At 40.4% G+C, this 16,175-nt stretch overlaps 2 protein-coding genes across 3 annotated transcripts; both read left to right on the forward strand.

The window, feature by feature from the left end:
• Positions 1 to 556, forward strand: LOC131878973 (U4/U6 small nuclear ribonucleoprotein Prp4-like; the record flags this gene model as incomplete). The annotated part of the gene is given in 1 exon segment (XM_059225150.1): positions 1 to 556. A coding segment is annotated over 1 exon segment (364 nt), but the record flags the coding sequence as incomplete, so codon positions are not given.
• A 3,533-nt stretch (positions 557 to 4,089) lies between these two features.
• On the forward strand, positions 4,090 to 13,372 carry LOC131878968 (glutaminase liver isoform, mitochondrial-like). 2 transcript variants are annotated; one of them, XM_059225144.1, is made up of 15 exons: positions 4,090 to 4,266; positions 4,489 to 4,567; positions 4,636 to 4,872; positions 4,954 to 5,105; positions 5,540 to 5,655; positions 5,929 to 6,053; positions 6,124 to 6,282; positions 9,109 to 9,285; positions 9,478 to 9,638; positions 9,718 to 9,852; positions 9,925 to 10,065; positions 11,976 to 12,154; positions 12,615 to 12,767; positions 12,848 to 12,959; positions 13,202 to 13,372. In XM_059225144.1, the coding sequence occupies exons 1-15, from the start codon at positions 4,202 to 4,204 to the stop codon at positions 13,281 to 13,283; spliced, it is 2,073 nt and encodes a 690-aa protein (XP_059081127.1). In that variant the 5' UTR covers positions 4,090 to 4,201; the 3' UTR covers positions 13,284 to 13,372. The 2 variants fall into 2 exon arrangements, with proteins under 2 accessions (XP_059081127.1, XP_059081128.1); XM_059225145.1 differs by lacking the exon at positions 4,090 to 4,266 and adding an exon at positions 4,359 to 4,436.
• Positions 13,373 to 16,175: the final 2,803 nt, after the last annotated feature.

Consider the following 16,175-nt stretch of genomic DNA (forward strand, 5'->3'; position numbering starts at 1 on the left):
AGGTCATCTGAAAGGCATTGTGTCCGTCGACTGGTCTTTGGATGGTTATCACATCATCACTGGCAGTACCGACAACAGTTGTCGCGTTTGGGACCTTAGACGGAGGAATAAGGAGTACACTATTCCGGCTCACAATAACGTGGTGTCGAATGTTGTTTTTGATAAAAGTCCCCGGAGCGAATACGTCCTGACCTCATCCTTCGATTGCACGGCTAAGCTGTGGGCCACAAAAACTTGGCAGCACATGGCTACCCTCAAAGGCCACGATGCCCGCCTCATGGGTTGTGATATTGCACCCGATGGATCACTCATTGCCACTTGCTCTTACGACCGCTCATTCAAATTGTGGGCGAGTAAATTCTGAAGTAAATCAATAAAAAAAGTGAAAGAAAATGCATCACTTCTTGTTGTAAGATTGAAAAGGACGTGGATGCACTGTCGCACTTCTTATTGGTATCAAGCGTCATTTTCATGAAAATATTGCAAAGTATAACAACCTGAAATTGCTCTTGATCTCAAATTCAGTGTATTCGACAAAGAATAAAAAATAAGCATATTTTGGCAGAATTGATTTATAAGAGACAACCTTAAAGTCAAACGGAATCTTGAATCTTATCTTCTATTTCAATCCATAACTCCTACTCAAGTGTCGCTTTTATAATCGAAGCAGAAAAGTCCTTGAAAATAATATACATGATTCGTTTCCTGCCAAAATACAGAAGCGAACAGAGTGTTAGACAGATGAGCATCATGATGAACAGAATATTTTTGGTTTGTTTTTTTCCACGGGCTTTTCTAACCGCTATAGGGAATGCAATATCCAGTACTATTAAAACGAAAGGTTTATACATCGTCTAATTTTTACCTTTTAATCTTTATAAGATATTTGGTCTACCAACGAACTTGAGTTGGCAGACCGAGCTGGTCCTTGAATGTAAGTTTGATCTGGAATGCTAGTTGTTCAAGTCTGACCTGAAAGATATTACCGAATCAACAACGTCTACATGTTGCGTACAAATATTTGAAGGAAGCACATTAAACAATGAGGGAACCCGAGATAGAAGACAGGCTAGTGCAGGGGCGAGTCCTTCGATTTTCTGACTTTTTGTCGGACTTGCCGAGCCCGGTTTGAGTCTTTTACTGGACTCAAGTCATCCAAAAAGACTCATCTTGCATTAATTAAGCAGAAGAAGGCTGATGAAACTATCATTCAAGGCCTACTTTCCTACCTGGTCAATTCATGGCGAAGAAAAGCCCGTTTTCTGACGAAATTTATTGAAACAAATGAAAATTGTACACTCGGACCCGAGATTGGACACGCCCCAGCACTAAGAGAGGTGGACTTCATTGTTCGAACTAGCCTGAGGCCCGTTCTTTAAATCCTTTTACCTTGGAGTTAAGGCTTGGACGTTACCCAAAACGAGCATACACTCACCATTACGGTGCTTAAATTTTCATACAGGATAACGTCCTAGCTCTTACTCGGAAGTAACACTTCTAAGAAACTCGCCTCTGGATTCTCGAGGGCTTGAAGGTGTTCTCAAAACGTATATTAAGCTTCTACGTTGTCCAAGTCTGACTTAAATCCTGCTACTGGATCAACACCTACATACTCCCTATTATACGAATATTTGAGGGCAGCAATTTGAACAATGAAGGGGAGCCCGAGAAAGAAGAGAATTGGACTTCATTGTTCAAACTAACCTGGATTCTCGACGGCTTGAAGGTGCTCTCAAAACGCACATTAAGCTTCTACGGTCACTACAATTGACCCTAAATCCTGGGTTGGGACAAAGATCATGGACACTTTTGAAGACGTACAGTATCAGGTACCTTTCGTACCTTGATTGAGCACTGTACAGTCCCAACTTTTTTAGCCTCTCCCAATATGAGAGCTCTCTCATTCCTGTGATGTTTCTAGTGAAACATCTTTGGACTTTTTCGACCTTTGGCAAACCTGCTGAACTCATTGGAGCCCAAATGGGAGAAGCATATTCAAGATGTGACTGGGCAATCGACTTGTACAGGGTTAGCATCGTGATGCTATCTCTGGACTTAAACGTGCGATATATCCAACCACAATTTGAAAAGCTTTGTCCTCTCATATATATTTGCAGATAAATAAGATGCTTTATGGAAAATGATTCTCTGCTTCCGAGACGCTATGGCTGTCCATGAAGTTGTGATTAACTTTCTACATTTGGTGTGTTACTTTGCAAAAGAGACGTTATTTGGATAATAACGTTGTTTTGCTTAAGCTCGCATTGGTTAACTAGAGCACCTTAAAAAGAATATTTTTTCAAAACGTAATCAATCAACTTGGTATTTCTAACGACATGAGATTCAATTCAGATCTGGGGCTTCAATTTTTCTGCAACAAATTTTGGTCAAAATGAACCATTCCTTGTAAAACCTTCAATGGTATTTCTCATTAGCTACCTTTCCTAAAACCTGAATGACCACTAATTCAGATTCATTGATTCATTACTATTTTACTGCTAATTGCTTAGCTTGAAATAGGTCTAAAGCAAATTCTAAAAATGCATCCCATCAGGCATATTATACGCAAAAACAAGCAGATAACAGAGAACGTCTCCTTGCGGCACGAATTTCTGAGTCTGAGAGTTATTAATTATTATTAGTAGCAGTAGTATAAACCCAGATGAAACATGGTTTTCGCCTTTGGCACTAGCCTCAGGAGCCATGTTTAATATGCATCTAAAACTGCGTAAGTCTCATTGATTAAATCGGGGATAGGATTGTGGATCAAAGTCCCAAACAAAAATTTACGGTGTAATGAACCGAAGCGTTCATGAAGTCTTTGATTGGTAAGCCCCACAAGTCCAAGTCACACAGCATTTGGCAGTGCGTGACAATCGAGCCTAAACTCTCCAAACTACAAAGTAAAGCTTGTCTACGGGTTCCATGGACGCCCCTGGTTTTCGCCTGACTGGTAATCGAGAATCACCTTTTTAGTTAGCATCATGGTACGGTGTGAGATAAGCAAATATATTTTCATGACTGACTCACGTTTCTCTGCTGAAAGCTAAGTATGGAATCCAATCGATAGAAACCTTTTGACTGGCAAATATACAAGACCTTTTCAACGAAGAGAGCCATAAGCCTTTATCGGATGATTTTCTTCGGGGCTTCGAGCAAATCTGGCTTTTATTTTCAAAAGAACCCCACAAGAGCCTCCTGGCCATGATTGGGCAATTTCCTTTGCTTGAAAGGGCTTCTGAAAGGTTTCGGCGTACATTCGAGTTTCCTGCTGAATTGGTTTCTCACTCTTAACAAGCCAATATCGCAAAAACATGCTTTCTTAGCTGCAAATCACGGAAAAGACAAAAAGAAGAACTGGGAATAACTCAAACTAATGCTAGAAACATGATGAGACAATGAACAAATTTGTCAGCGACATTCTTTGGCCACAAAACTGTCCGAGCATTGTAAAAATGCTTCCTTTTAGCGATTCTTTGAGTTGCATCCAACTCGCTTACTTTTATTTCGCCTTATGAGTTCAAAATACATCTATCATGTTGCCTGTTCATATGATTTTTGTGAATAGATTTTAAACAAACAAGATCACAATCTGATCACTCGAGGATCTCCCATTTCATCTGGTTTCAGTCAGATCTCTCGACATCAAAGACGGGAAGATTAGATCGTGTCAAGTTCCTCAACCAAAATTAATCTCGTAACAATAGCCAAAATCTTGGCCAAGCTCTAGGACTTCGAGAAGAAAAATCTAGCCCAACACCGACTTTTTCCCAATCGGGTCATCAAAATTCGCCGAATTCGTCAAATTGATTTACTATGATCATTTTCAAACCAAATTCAAAATTCGCTCTTCGAAACATGCGACGTTTGAAGAAACATATTTGTGATGACCTTGTAGGCCCAAATTACAGAACTTTGACTCAAATGGTCAGTAATCCTAAAACGAATCGCACATATGGGTTTTGCTTTACGTATGTCTCCCAGTGTGTGCATAATCAGCTTTGAACGTATAGTTTTCTCCTTGATTAGAACAGTGCAGAGGAATCGACGGGGCCGATTGGGTTTCGGAATGAAAACCCAAGCTTGGCGAAGATTCTCAGTCGATCATTGATGCTCCTCGCGGATTGAAGTCTAAAACATTGGTTGCCAACTCCAAGCACTCTGGAGGAATTTGAGACTTGACCAAATCGGGAATCGAACAATGGATTGGAGCAACCCATCTCTCAGAGTAACCGGGGAATGTGCCAGCTCGGCTGAAGGCGACACGTAAGCTCCATACTAGAACCATAGACTCATGTAAATGGTTTGGCTAAAAAACGAATCCATGAGCAAAAACCTGAAAGGAATACAGAGGAGCAATTGTTGGAGAAGCGCCTCCATTTGTGATAGACTGGGCCTGAAAGTTGGACTTCCCATATTCTTCCACTTGATTCCTGGTAAAGGGTGTTTACGAAATGTATTGCTATATTTATTGACATTTTCTTACAGACCGGACGAATATCTGACCATGATGTTCGACATCTGCAAAAATGAGGATGGAAAGGCTTCCGTTGCCGTCTTTCTGGAGGTAAGGCCGACCTTTTTCCGCTTGAATCGGAGACGACGAAACGCAACCTCTTATTTGGACTCCAATAGGAAGTTCAGAAATGCGGGATTCGCAAGACTGACCCGAGGTTGGAAAATATGATGAAGATGCTACACAAGCTTAAGCCACATACGTTAAGCTCAGTGGAAGACCTGAAGCTGGATGTTCAAACGTTTACCACCGTAATGAGGGAAAATGTTGTGTTAATCACCAAGGCACTGCACAACCATATGATTATCCCAGCTTTCGACGTCTTTTGTGACGACATTACGAAAATCTACGAGAAGGTATGACACTGATGGTCCAACTTTGACGGATCCAGGGTTATTTCCATAAAGTGTACGACAACATTGACCAATACCACTCAGTTCAAGTTTGATACGACCGGGACAGCAGCTCCCTACATTCCACACATGAGGACCTTGGGGGCTGAAAAGTGGGGGCTTTCCATTTGCACCGTGGATGGACAAAGATTTTCTTTGGGCAACTACGACGAATTTTTCACGATCCAATCGACTTGGTAAGCTGTTTGCTAGTTCCTATTCATTGCCTTTTGTATACATGAATTGGCGGGTTGTTAAAATCAATTTTATAGATAAAAGAACTGGAAAGAGATGCAAGAAGTATTAGCAATGTATATGGTGTAAATTCGACATATCTCCAACTTTTGTGGAGAAAAAAAAACCGTTCCAACTGAGTTCAATAACTTTGTGCTGCATAAAGGGCAGGATAGGATGTGTGTTTTCAGTTCTTACTTTATATTTGGTTGGTAATGTGAAGCAAAAGATGTTCCTGCGTTCTCGTATGGATTTGGAATGTATTATTCGATGGCATTGGTAGATTTCCAATTCCTTCTAAAAGCCTTTCCAACCCTCCTGGTTAGCCCCATCGATTTGTTAGTTTACTAAATAATTTCCCCCAAAACGTTGCAAAGTGCGTACATTCTTTTTTCAGCACACCCGTCACATACGCAATCACTCTGAACGAGTTGGGAGAGGAGTTGGTGCACAAATACCAAGGTCGCAAACCATCAGGCCGAATGTTTAATGAGATCGTTTTGGATGATAATAGTGAGTTGGGTCAATGGATTGATCGAATCAGTCCACACTAAATGAGTTTCTGAGAAAGAAGAATGCAATAAGTCTTTGTAGGGATTGTTTATCCAAATTGTCTACCTTACTTTTAGAAATTCTCTGTGGAGAATGATAGCTTAAAACTTAACATTTGAAGGAGTTGACAAAAATGGTCTAATACCAAGCTTATTTGAAATATTTGAGATATACTACCAACCCGACCCTACAAATTCGACAAAAATGTAGCTTTGAATCACCTTGGATTCACAGACAAACCCCATAACCCATTGGTAAATTCTGGAGCAATAATGTCGGCTGCTTTGATCCTGGAACTTGTCAAGCCCGAATTGGAGGACATGGCAGCTAAGTTCGAATTTGTTCACAATTACTTCAAGGTGAGAAGAACACGAGAGCGTGAATCTATGTGAATTGTAAATGCCAAAACCAAAAGTATTGATCTTCCAGGAGATGGCTGGTATGGAAGAAGTTAAATTCAACAACTCCGTTTTCTTGACCGAGAGATCTTCTGCTGATCGGAATTTCGCCTTGGCATATTTTATGCGTGAAAACAAATGCTTCCCTCCTGGCGTGGACATCAAAAAAATACTCGATTTTCATTTTCAAGTAAGTTTACTCCTCAAGCACTATTTGTTTGCATGGTAACGACTCAAACGTTTTAATTGTTGGGCTCAGTAATAAACTGAAAGTATTGCAACTAATTTGAACATTTGCAGCAGGATTTGGTTCTATGATAGTCATCAAAAAATCATATTGAGGATTTCAATTAGGCTTGGCTTTTTGTTGCTAAATCTTAGGAAAGGGTACCTGACGCGAGGAAAAATGCTCATTTACACGGTGTTTTAAAAGGAGCAGGTCAAGTAAAAATGTTCCTTTAACTTTTGATTGAGAAGTCGCATCAGCTCGAGTTTACCAGAAAATTATGGAAGTATCATCTGAATTAAAATCTCAAAGAAAATATATTCTTGTTATGTCAATTATCTATTCGACACCCCAACGGGATATTGCGAATAAAAGTCCATTTTCAGGTGGTTGTAAATAATACCCCATTCTTACAAAATCACCAACATAGCTTTTCAGCGTGCTGAACAGTACCCTCCACCTCGTCTACGATAGGCGTGAACAAACAGCCCACGGTGGTTACATTTTCTGGTTAACTGTTTGCTCAAATACCAAGACATCTAGATATGTTTTTCTTTGTCAAAGAAGCAAAAGGAACAACTTCTGTGAAATACACAAGTTTAAAAGTATTTCAGATATGTTTGTTCAATCATTCAAATCCCATTAAAATGCATCAAGTAGTCAATCAGTATGAAACATACTTTTAGTTATGTATTGACGTATGCTTATTTCTATTTTGAAGTTATGCTTAGTTATTACACCTTAATGGTTGCGTTTTGCGCATTAACAGATCGAAAATGGCCTAATTATGTTTCCAGTTATTCCCAAGGAATACTATTGTCTTTTTCAATGACACGGCAAGAAATAAAGAATTTCCGTTTTCTTTAAGACTTCTGTAAAAGCTAAAAGTATCAAAAAATGTCGCTTAAAACTCACAAAAGATGTAAAATTGCCTTTCGTTTTTAATTAATTTTTAATAATTGACTGCCAAAAGCTACACTATCCCATCATGTTCCTAAAATGTTTGAACAATACATGTGACAATTCAATTTTCAAATTTGTCACTTTTTGCAATAATTGATTTATACGTACTAGCGATGTTCTTATTCAACGTTAATAGTATTTTGCCAAAGTTCAAGATTAAGCTTGATTAAAGTTGCGATTGAAGAGTATGGCATCACAGTTGTGAAGTATTGACATTAAGTAAGTTTTAAGTTATATTGCAAACTATTTTCGGGTTTTTCTACCTGTTTCAGAAAAGTGAAATACTTCCATCTATATTTTAGGCATAGAAAAAGCTTATTATATCTCTTGGCAATTGCTTTAAGATATAACCGGAGCAATTTGTAGTCAAATTTGATGCAAATGTAATCTTTGAAAACAAAATGTCTTATCGGTTACTTCATGGATTTGAATAAAATTTTAGTTGGAAACGCAACTAAGGTTACTACCATCATCTATTGATTACGTTTTTGAAAATGTTATCTAATTATAGGTTTTAAGTGGATTAATATTCTACTCTGAGCTAGAATCCAAGATGATTTTTTACAGAAGTTGTTACTTTTGTTTCAATAACAACAAAAATCGTTATTAGAAGTCTTGGCATTTGCAAAAACACTTCAGTATTCAGCATTGCGAGTAACACCGCGAGCCGTGAAGAGTGAACAACGTAATAAAGACTCTGGCATATTAACCTTTATTTCGTTCGTGAAAAGTCAAATATCATACTTGTGAGATGTAATAGACAGTCTCAAGATATTCCGGGCTTGAAATGAATTGGCAAAATTAAAAACAAATAAATCAGTATTTGAAGTCTTAGTGGGGTTTGATTACGCCAGATTTACAGTATGTACACGGATTTTTAGCAACGCGCTTGACAACTTTAATGAACGTGAATGTTCATTAACTTGATTAGATTTATTGATCAGTCCATCTTTTGACGTTAAATATACGATTTTTTAAGTTTGCTCAACATGGATACTTTGTCCCGTTATTTTGGTTAGATAAAAAGAAAATACTATTATGTTGCTTAAAAGAAGCTATTAGTTCTTGAGATAACATGAAAGACAGTTTTACAAAAATATGAACTTCTACTCATTTAATAATAATTCGGATAAGAATGATCGTATAATTTAATGGGAAAGGATACAAAAGTTTAAATGGGCCATCAACAAAACAGTATAAAACGCCTTGCTTAATTCATTTTGGGATGTCACAAGGCTGGGAGTTTAACCCTTGCAGGATTTGAAATGTTTTCCAGAAGATTTGGTGGTATATTCATGATGTCAAAACGCTTGAAAACAATAGATATGTTATTATGATGATGAGTATCAAACTTTATGTATTTTTGACGAGCAATTTTGAAAATATCTCTGAAATAATCGATCCAAGTCGGGGCCTTCAGTGGCATCTAATAGCAACAGTATCAGACTTCCAGGAATCCTCCTGCGAAAGAACAAGAACAAGATCCTAGGTATCTGGCACACAACTCTCAACTCTGAAAAGACGAAGGTCTATGAAGCTGATTTTATCCAATATTTTGGCCGCACAAGGCCTTGACTTGGTGCAAAAATAAAGTGATATTTTGAAAATTAGTCGTCAGAAATAGATGAAATCTGATGCGCGTAATCATGAATAGCATATCTATCGGCGTTTTAAGTCCTTTGGTCTTTGTTTAATTCAAGTATCTGAGTCGTATTTGAAAACCCTGTTCACAAAGTTTGTGGTTGCTTTTCATCATTAGCACCCCGTACTGAATTGTAAGGCGTTAGGCATATCGTTCATTTCTCATTCATCCCATTATTTACACAGCTTTGTTCCTTGGAGATGACTTGTGAAAGCAGCTCAGTCATGGCAGCCACACTTGCCAAAGGAGGGGTTTGTCCGATCACTGGGCAACGCGTTTTAGCCTCGGAGGCCGTTCAAAATGTCTTGGCACTCATGTACAGTTGTGGCATGTACAACTACTCCGGACAATTCGCTTTCGAGGTAAGGTCAAAGGTCCAAGAATGAAATCAAACCTGTGCTCGGATAAAGTCTCTTACACAACGTTATGTTGTGCTAGTTTCATTCAAGTCCCGGCCATTAATGCTATGACCAAGTATATAAAAATAGCTCCGGTCGTCACTCCGCAAAAACACATTTGGAAGAATGGTTTTTAAGAGACATATGATATCTCAGGTCGGATTACCAGCCAAGTCTGGCGGAGGTGGAACCTTGATGTTGGTTATTCCCAACGTAATGGGGATCACTTTGTGGTCCCCATGTTTGGACAATCTAGGGAACTCCGTCAGAGGGGTTCAATTTTGTAAGGAGCTTATCAAGACCTACCATTTCCACAGGTATAAGTCAAATCATTTTTTTCTTCTTCAAGCAACGAGTCATATATATCTTCAGCTTCGATTTTGATTCTTCATTCAGATTCGATGGCGTAGGTAAACCATTAAGTCACAACACCAAGGTTGACCCGATGTTCAAAAAGTATGAAACAGCCAGCGAAGTGGTCATCCAACTGCTTTTAGCCGCTGCATCAGGAGACAACCGCTCAATCCAGAGGTGCTAGACAAATCTTGTTCCACTCTTCTTTCTTTCTCTCTCATAAGGTAAATGGTCATCGATCTATTTCAGAGCCTGGCTCCAAGATGTGGATTTGAATGTCGGTGATTACGATGGGAGAACTGCTTTGCATTTGTCAGCAGCGGAAGGCCACCTCGAGAGTGTCAAGTTCTTGCTCGAGACGTGTCAAGTAAACCCAGATCCAATGGACAGGTAAGCCAGTCACTGACACATTGATCACCGACCCTCCGGGCATAGATCATGGTGAAATAAGCCTCAAACCGGAAATGAGACGCGATCAATGGGAATGAAATCTCAAGAAACGGGAGAAACACAAAAAAGGGCAGCAATCGCAATTACTTTCCCGGTTAATATGCCCGAAATCTGGATTGTTGTACACTTATTGAACCGATCATTGCATGAGCGTTGTTGTTAGCCACTGAGGATAAATCTTGCAAGACATGCCAGACTTCACGAAAACCAGCATGTAAATGCATAATTGAGAGGATTTAACAGGTGTAGTGGCTTAATAAGGCAAAGATAGGAAAGTTAGTTTGTTTGTTCATTTCTGCTCGCAAGACGAGCCGTTTCATTGGTGGACTGCTCAACTGAGCACCGTTGTTTTAAAATAATTCCTCGATCTCTCTCTCCCTCTTTTCAACGGTGCAATTTTGGTACGTGGAGAAAGAGACCCAAACTTCACTTGGTACGGCAAAAATTCTCAGGTTTGCAATTAATTAAATTTCTTGAGCATATTGTCCACTTCAATTTATGTTTCAAAAATGTTCCACCCCCTCCCATGCAATGCTCCATTCGAGGACCCAAACACTTTGCATATGACTTTGGCATTCTGGATTAAAACATCTCGACGTCATTTTAAACGGAGCTAATGTTCGAAAAACTTCCTCAACGTGCTTCCGAACGAAAAAGTAAAGGAATTTCGGCTTGGAACGCATTCCCTTGGACCAAAAGCCCTTGGACCCCAGTTTTTAGGGGATGAGATTCTGGGCAAGGTTCACTGTGTGAATAGACGCCAACAACTTTTGGGCAATATTTTGTCCCTGGAGAGTTTACAGACGGAAGTTGGCCTCCATCTTTTTCTTGATCTTCCTCGCCAGGTTCGGTATACGGGTCTAACCAAGTAGTTAAGCTTTGCCAATGCGTTTCTGGACCGCCCAGGACTCTTTGGACAATTTTATGGTTCATAACGGTCGTTCGGTTCGCCCTATTGGCCCTCGAGATAACCAAATAATATTTGCGTAATTCCATGCAAAGTAAAGGACGACTAGAAACGAAATGGATCTTACTTTTCCTTAACCGGAACTTACTGCCTTTCGGTCTGGAATCTAGAACATTACAGGAAAATTTAGAATTCTACAATCTCTTCTGAGCAAAATGGAGTTATGACCTAAAGCACTTGATAAACATTGTTTCATGTGAAAGAACAAATATGTTCTGACAAAATAGAGAAACGTCAAATTCTCATTCCTCACTCATCATCTGCTTTCGGTTTCGGTAGACACAACCCAAGCTGAAAATCGTTCAAAAAGAGCTTTCAGTCCACCAATATTTAAAACAAAACAAAAATCAAACTGGGGATTCGATCCTGCTGCCTTTTCAAGTATTTGTCTTGGATTTTTCACATCACCGTTGTTTGAACCATCAACTAATTTCATCTGGCAGTTGCTTGGAGGCAATTGCCTTCCATTGCCATCTAGCATATGAGTATGGTATGGTCCCATGCTTCTTGGTACATTTGGTTTTATTGTCGCAAAGTCTTTTGAAGGAAAAATGTAGTGTGCAGTACCTTGATGTTGGGTATTTTGCGGAGGGAGAATTTAGATAATTTTATTATCATAGCCAATCTCCACCGGACATCGACTGAATTTGTTAGTTATTTCAATTTGCCGGCCCGTTGTGGCAAACATTATTCTGATATTGTGTCTTAATATCAGTACAGTCATTTTTATATAGTAAATTATCCCTCCTCAAAATGCCCAAAATCAGAGTGCCGTCCTACATTTTTCCGTGAATTTCCTTTACTTCATAAGGCTGATAGGTTCAATTTGACCAACTCATAATCAAACCATTATAATTTTCTTTTTTTGCATATGTCTATCTAGATGGAATCGTACTCCTTTAAGTGAGGCCATCGAATTCGAGCATGTTCGTGTTGCTCAGTTGCTTCGGCAACATATAGACAACCGGCCTACTGGAGGCCTAATCTCCTCTTTCGATGACTTTGATATGGATGAGAACGACATGGACGACGAAGAAAATAGGACAGATACCACAGATAAAGGTTAGATGTTTTCGAAAAGCGTCTTCTGGTTTAACGTTCACTTTTACCATATGACGAGGGAAGACTGATCTCCTCATGAGCTTCAAAGCCACATTAATTAGGGTATAATGTGTTTGTGTTTCTAAAACTGGACAATAGGCAGATCATCGATGAAAAACATTGTAATCACTTGTCTTATCAGTTTTGGTCTACAAATGCAAATGGCGACCTTTTGATGGCGGGAAATCGTCACTTTTGGAAAGCAACAAAAACAACTATGGTTCAATCACAAAGTTAACACTGATATCAGAGTTTCTTCTCAAGATCTTGTAGTCACGTTTAACACACTAAACGTAACATCATCCTTGGCCTAGATTTCATCTTTACTCAATTTCCCAAGCTAGTGAGTGTTCCACTGACACAGTGCAGCATGTCCATACACTCCATCCATGTACAGTTTGTTTTGTTCATTGTCCTGCAGACTGCCTGACAGATGCTATAGATATTCCTAACTCGAGTCAAACTGGAGAGCGAGCTGCTTTTTCGGACGACTCTAGTCCGAGCGTTCCTCAGATCTGCGTGGAAGGATACAACGGTACATTCTCACCTCAACCGTTGTCCATCGCAACTAGAGGTAAATAGATTGGTGCTTAAGAACACTTCTCTGCTTAATGATCATAGCCCAATGAGATGAAACCCATTCGTATTCGGTAGGGTTGTTGGATCCCAACTACATTCCTGACGTGGTGGGACCTTCGTTCCCACAAGAAAGGAGACGTTCTCTCTCATTTTTGTCCAGTTTCCGCCAAGTCAGAGTGAACACCAGGTAAGCAATGTTGTCAATGCATTTGCCAGTTTCAACCGGTACGACTTATAGGTATATGTACAATTTTGCATTCACTACAGTGATTCAGGGACTCAAATTGAGTGTGTCAGTAGCACACTTGATTTGCTAATAACAGTCTTTGTGGGGAAGGTGATTGCTCCCTTCCTCGCTCTCAATTTCGAGTACGATCAAGCGGCAACAGAACAAAAATAACCATGACAGACACAATCGTTTCATTTCAGGTCTCCACGAATGAGTCCGAGAGGAAGTCCCACCCTACCACGTGCCCAATTTGATATTCCCGACTCGGTTGGAAAATTTTGAACTGAACTTAAGATGATCAACTTATGCCTGATCTGCATATTATATGTTTGAAAGTTCGATTGGAAGTAAAACATAACGTGTTTCGACAATTTGTCATTAAGTCAACATCAAAATGACCCATTGGCATTTCCTAGACAACGATGAATGATCTGTGACGCAAAAGAGTTGACACATTTCTTTCCTCGAATAAGGAACGAGTCTGCTTTGCAGATTTGATCAGATCTTCCATCCCAGCCAATTAGTCCGTCAGGCACCAAGGACCTATGCAATGTGAGGGATTATCAGTAGGAACAAAAAGAGACTTCTGCTCCAGATCTGAGACCGTGTCGTTCGAAAAGTATGCCAAGGATGACGGGTAGCGAATTGCTCGAAGTACGAGACAACAATCGCGTTGATTCTGCACTTTACTATGGTAGTGGTAGTGAATAGAATAGAAGTGGTGGGGTCCTACTCATGGCATTGGTCTACAGTATGTCGTTCTCCTCACACATACACGCATGTTTCGAGACTTGCCGTTCCGAACGAAACAACAGCTTCCAGTCCTGGTGACCCACTTCTCCATGGCTCAGCTGTCGTAAACCAAGCTGCCACATTCTGTAGTTCCTTGGATGGAGCAGGTGAAAACAAGCACAACCACTGGCTGGAGACATCCACAAGTATGCCAAATATTTCTTGTTTCTTCTTAGATAATTCTTGGGCAAAGCCAAATACATGGTTTATTTTAAAAATTGCCTCTCATATTTAACTTTTAAATCAAGAGATCACATGAGCGAAACGATAACTTCGACCTAAGAAACAACGTTTCAGACCAATTAAAGACTAATCAAATACCCTGGACATTTTAAAATGAACGCACGATGGTCGAGGAGATCAAGGAAAGCGTATTTTGGTAAAACAACCACGTTGATATGTGGCACAACATGATGTCTACGTATTGATGAAGGAATCTTTGGAGGAGCATTGGCAAGCTGTGTGTGACCAACTTATTTTGGTAGTAACAGGTCGTTCTGACGACGACGTCGACTACTCCAAGTCAGGCAGGAAAAATGCCTAGGGAAGAACCCATGCCATTTGGTGGAGAGGGACGGCCTCTCCATTTCCCTCCAACCAACCAGCGACGTATAAACCAGAGAGCACACTTGCTCCTTCCCCCCTCCCCCCATGTCCGTGTAGCTACGTAGAATGTACATAGGCACACACCTAAGCAACTTCAGAGAGCTCCTCATCCACCTGAGCGAGAGGGAGGTAGGCTCTTTGCCTTCTTCGTCTTCTCACCATGTGTGTGAGCAGGGTCTCCTCTTCTAAACCGGCATCATATGCTCACTCACATGCACATAGGGTGACGGGAAAGAAATTTAGAAATCCGAGAAAGTCAGATATTTTTTTCAACACCGCTACCGACTATCTTCATATATTGGGGCCATATGTGCCCTTTGACATGATAACAGTGTTGGAATCTGTTAGAGATATGGCTCTACATCGAGTAAATGAAATACGAAAAAATCGAAATATGATGGAGAAACTCGGGAAGTCACGAGAAAATCAAGCCACCATGGTACCTTTAATAGGCAACCAGCCCTCGGAACCATATAACCGGAGGGCGCCCGACGTCAGCCGGTGGTTCACTCGGAAAGACCTGATGTGTGCCAGCCATTGATGATGAGCTACAACAGCTTGGTGGTGCCAATTCACCCGGACCTTTCCCAGTCTATGAACAGGGCTAGTGGTGGTGAGTGGTGATTTCAACGCTTCAAAGCGAAGGCAAGACTTGCTCGCTAGATCACTGGTTTCAGTGACAAGGCTCTGGAGAACCACAAGTTTTTTTGAAGTGCTGAAGGCCGGGCTTTCACGGCCTTGATAGACACACAGAAGATTCTAAAGCATGCCAAGAAAAGTAGTGATCAAGACCACCCGTGGGCTGACAACATCACTGTGAAACGGTAAGGCCATCTTCAACTTTCAGGATTGTTGCGTTGTTCGCTCATCTGTGGTCGACGACCTAGAATGGCCGTTTCATATGTACTACAAACCAACGTAGTAGAGGAACAAATGGTCTCTCTTTCGAGTGTGTGCGTGTGTGAGCGTGTGTGTCCATGTGGGTGCTGGTTGAGTTGGGATAGACCGCTGAGTACATAACGGGATCCCAGGATAGTGGATAGTGAAAAAGTGTTGTTGCTTACTAAAAAGCGAGAAAAGGATTTTTAGACCGAACTCCCTCTTGGAAAAAAATGCATCTCAAAGAAAACGTGTTTAAGATATCAGAAGGGAGCAAACTTGATTTCAGAAAGTAGACTACATTTTTGGTTTTCAAGTGCAATGTTTTCTTCTATTCTTCAGTAAAGGAACCTTTTCTTGAGTGGTGTAATTCAGCTAATCAAGTACCAACTGTAGTGTTGTTCGTTGATATATGAAAGAATTTACAGTTCTTTAAAATAAGTTTCTCAAACAAGCTGTCCGAGATTATCAAGTTTCTTATGGCACTTACAGCCATCGCGGGCCGTAACGGGAGTTCAGGATACACCCGTAACTGAACCTTAAATACCGCCTTTATTGATATATCTATTAACTCTATTTGCACCCTGAGAGTAAAACTAGCTTTCGGTAGAAGTTTCGGCAAATTGTATTCTTTCCTCTTCACACGGCTTGCTAATTTCGATTTGAACGAAGCCCATTTCATCCATTCGACCAACCCATGACCAAATCTCGACTTGTGATCCAATCTTTGTGGAAGCTAAATGCTAATCTCTTGCGTTAGCTTATCCATCTCATGATTGATGCTAGCTTTAGGAATGCCAACCCAATAACCTCTATTGGCCGCAGTGAAGCAAGTAGAATGAGATGAGTAAGGGAGGGAGCAGGGTCGGAGGAGGAGGAGGAGGAGGAGGAGGGGGG

Source organism: Tigriopus californicus, chromosome 4 (genome assembly GCF_007210705.1).
Source record: "Tigriopus californicus strain San Diego chromosome 4, Tcal_SD_v2.1, whole genome shotgun sequence".
Classification (NCBI taxonomy): Eukaryota; Metazoa; Arthropoda; class Copepoda; order Harpacticoida; family Harpacticidae; genus Tigriopus; species Tigriopus californicus.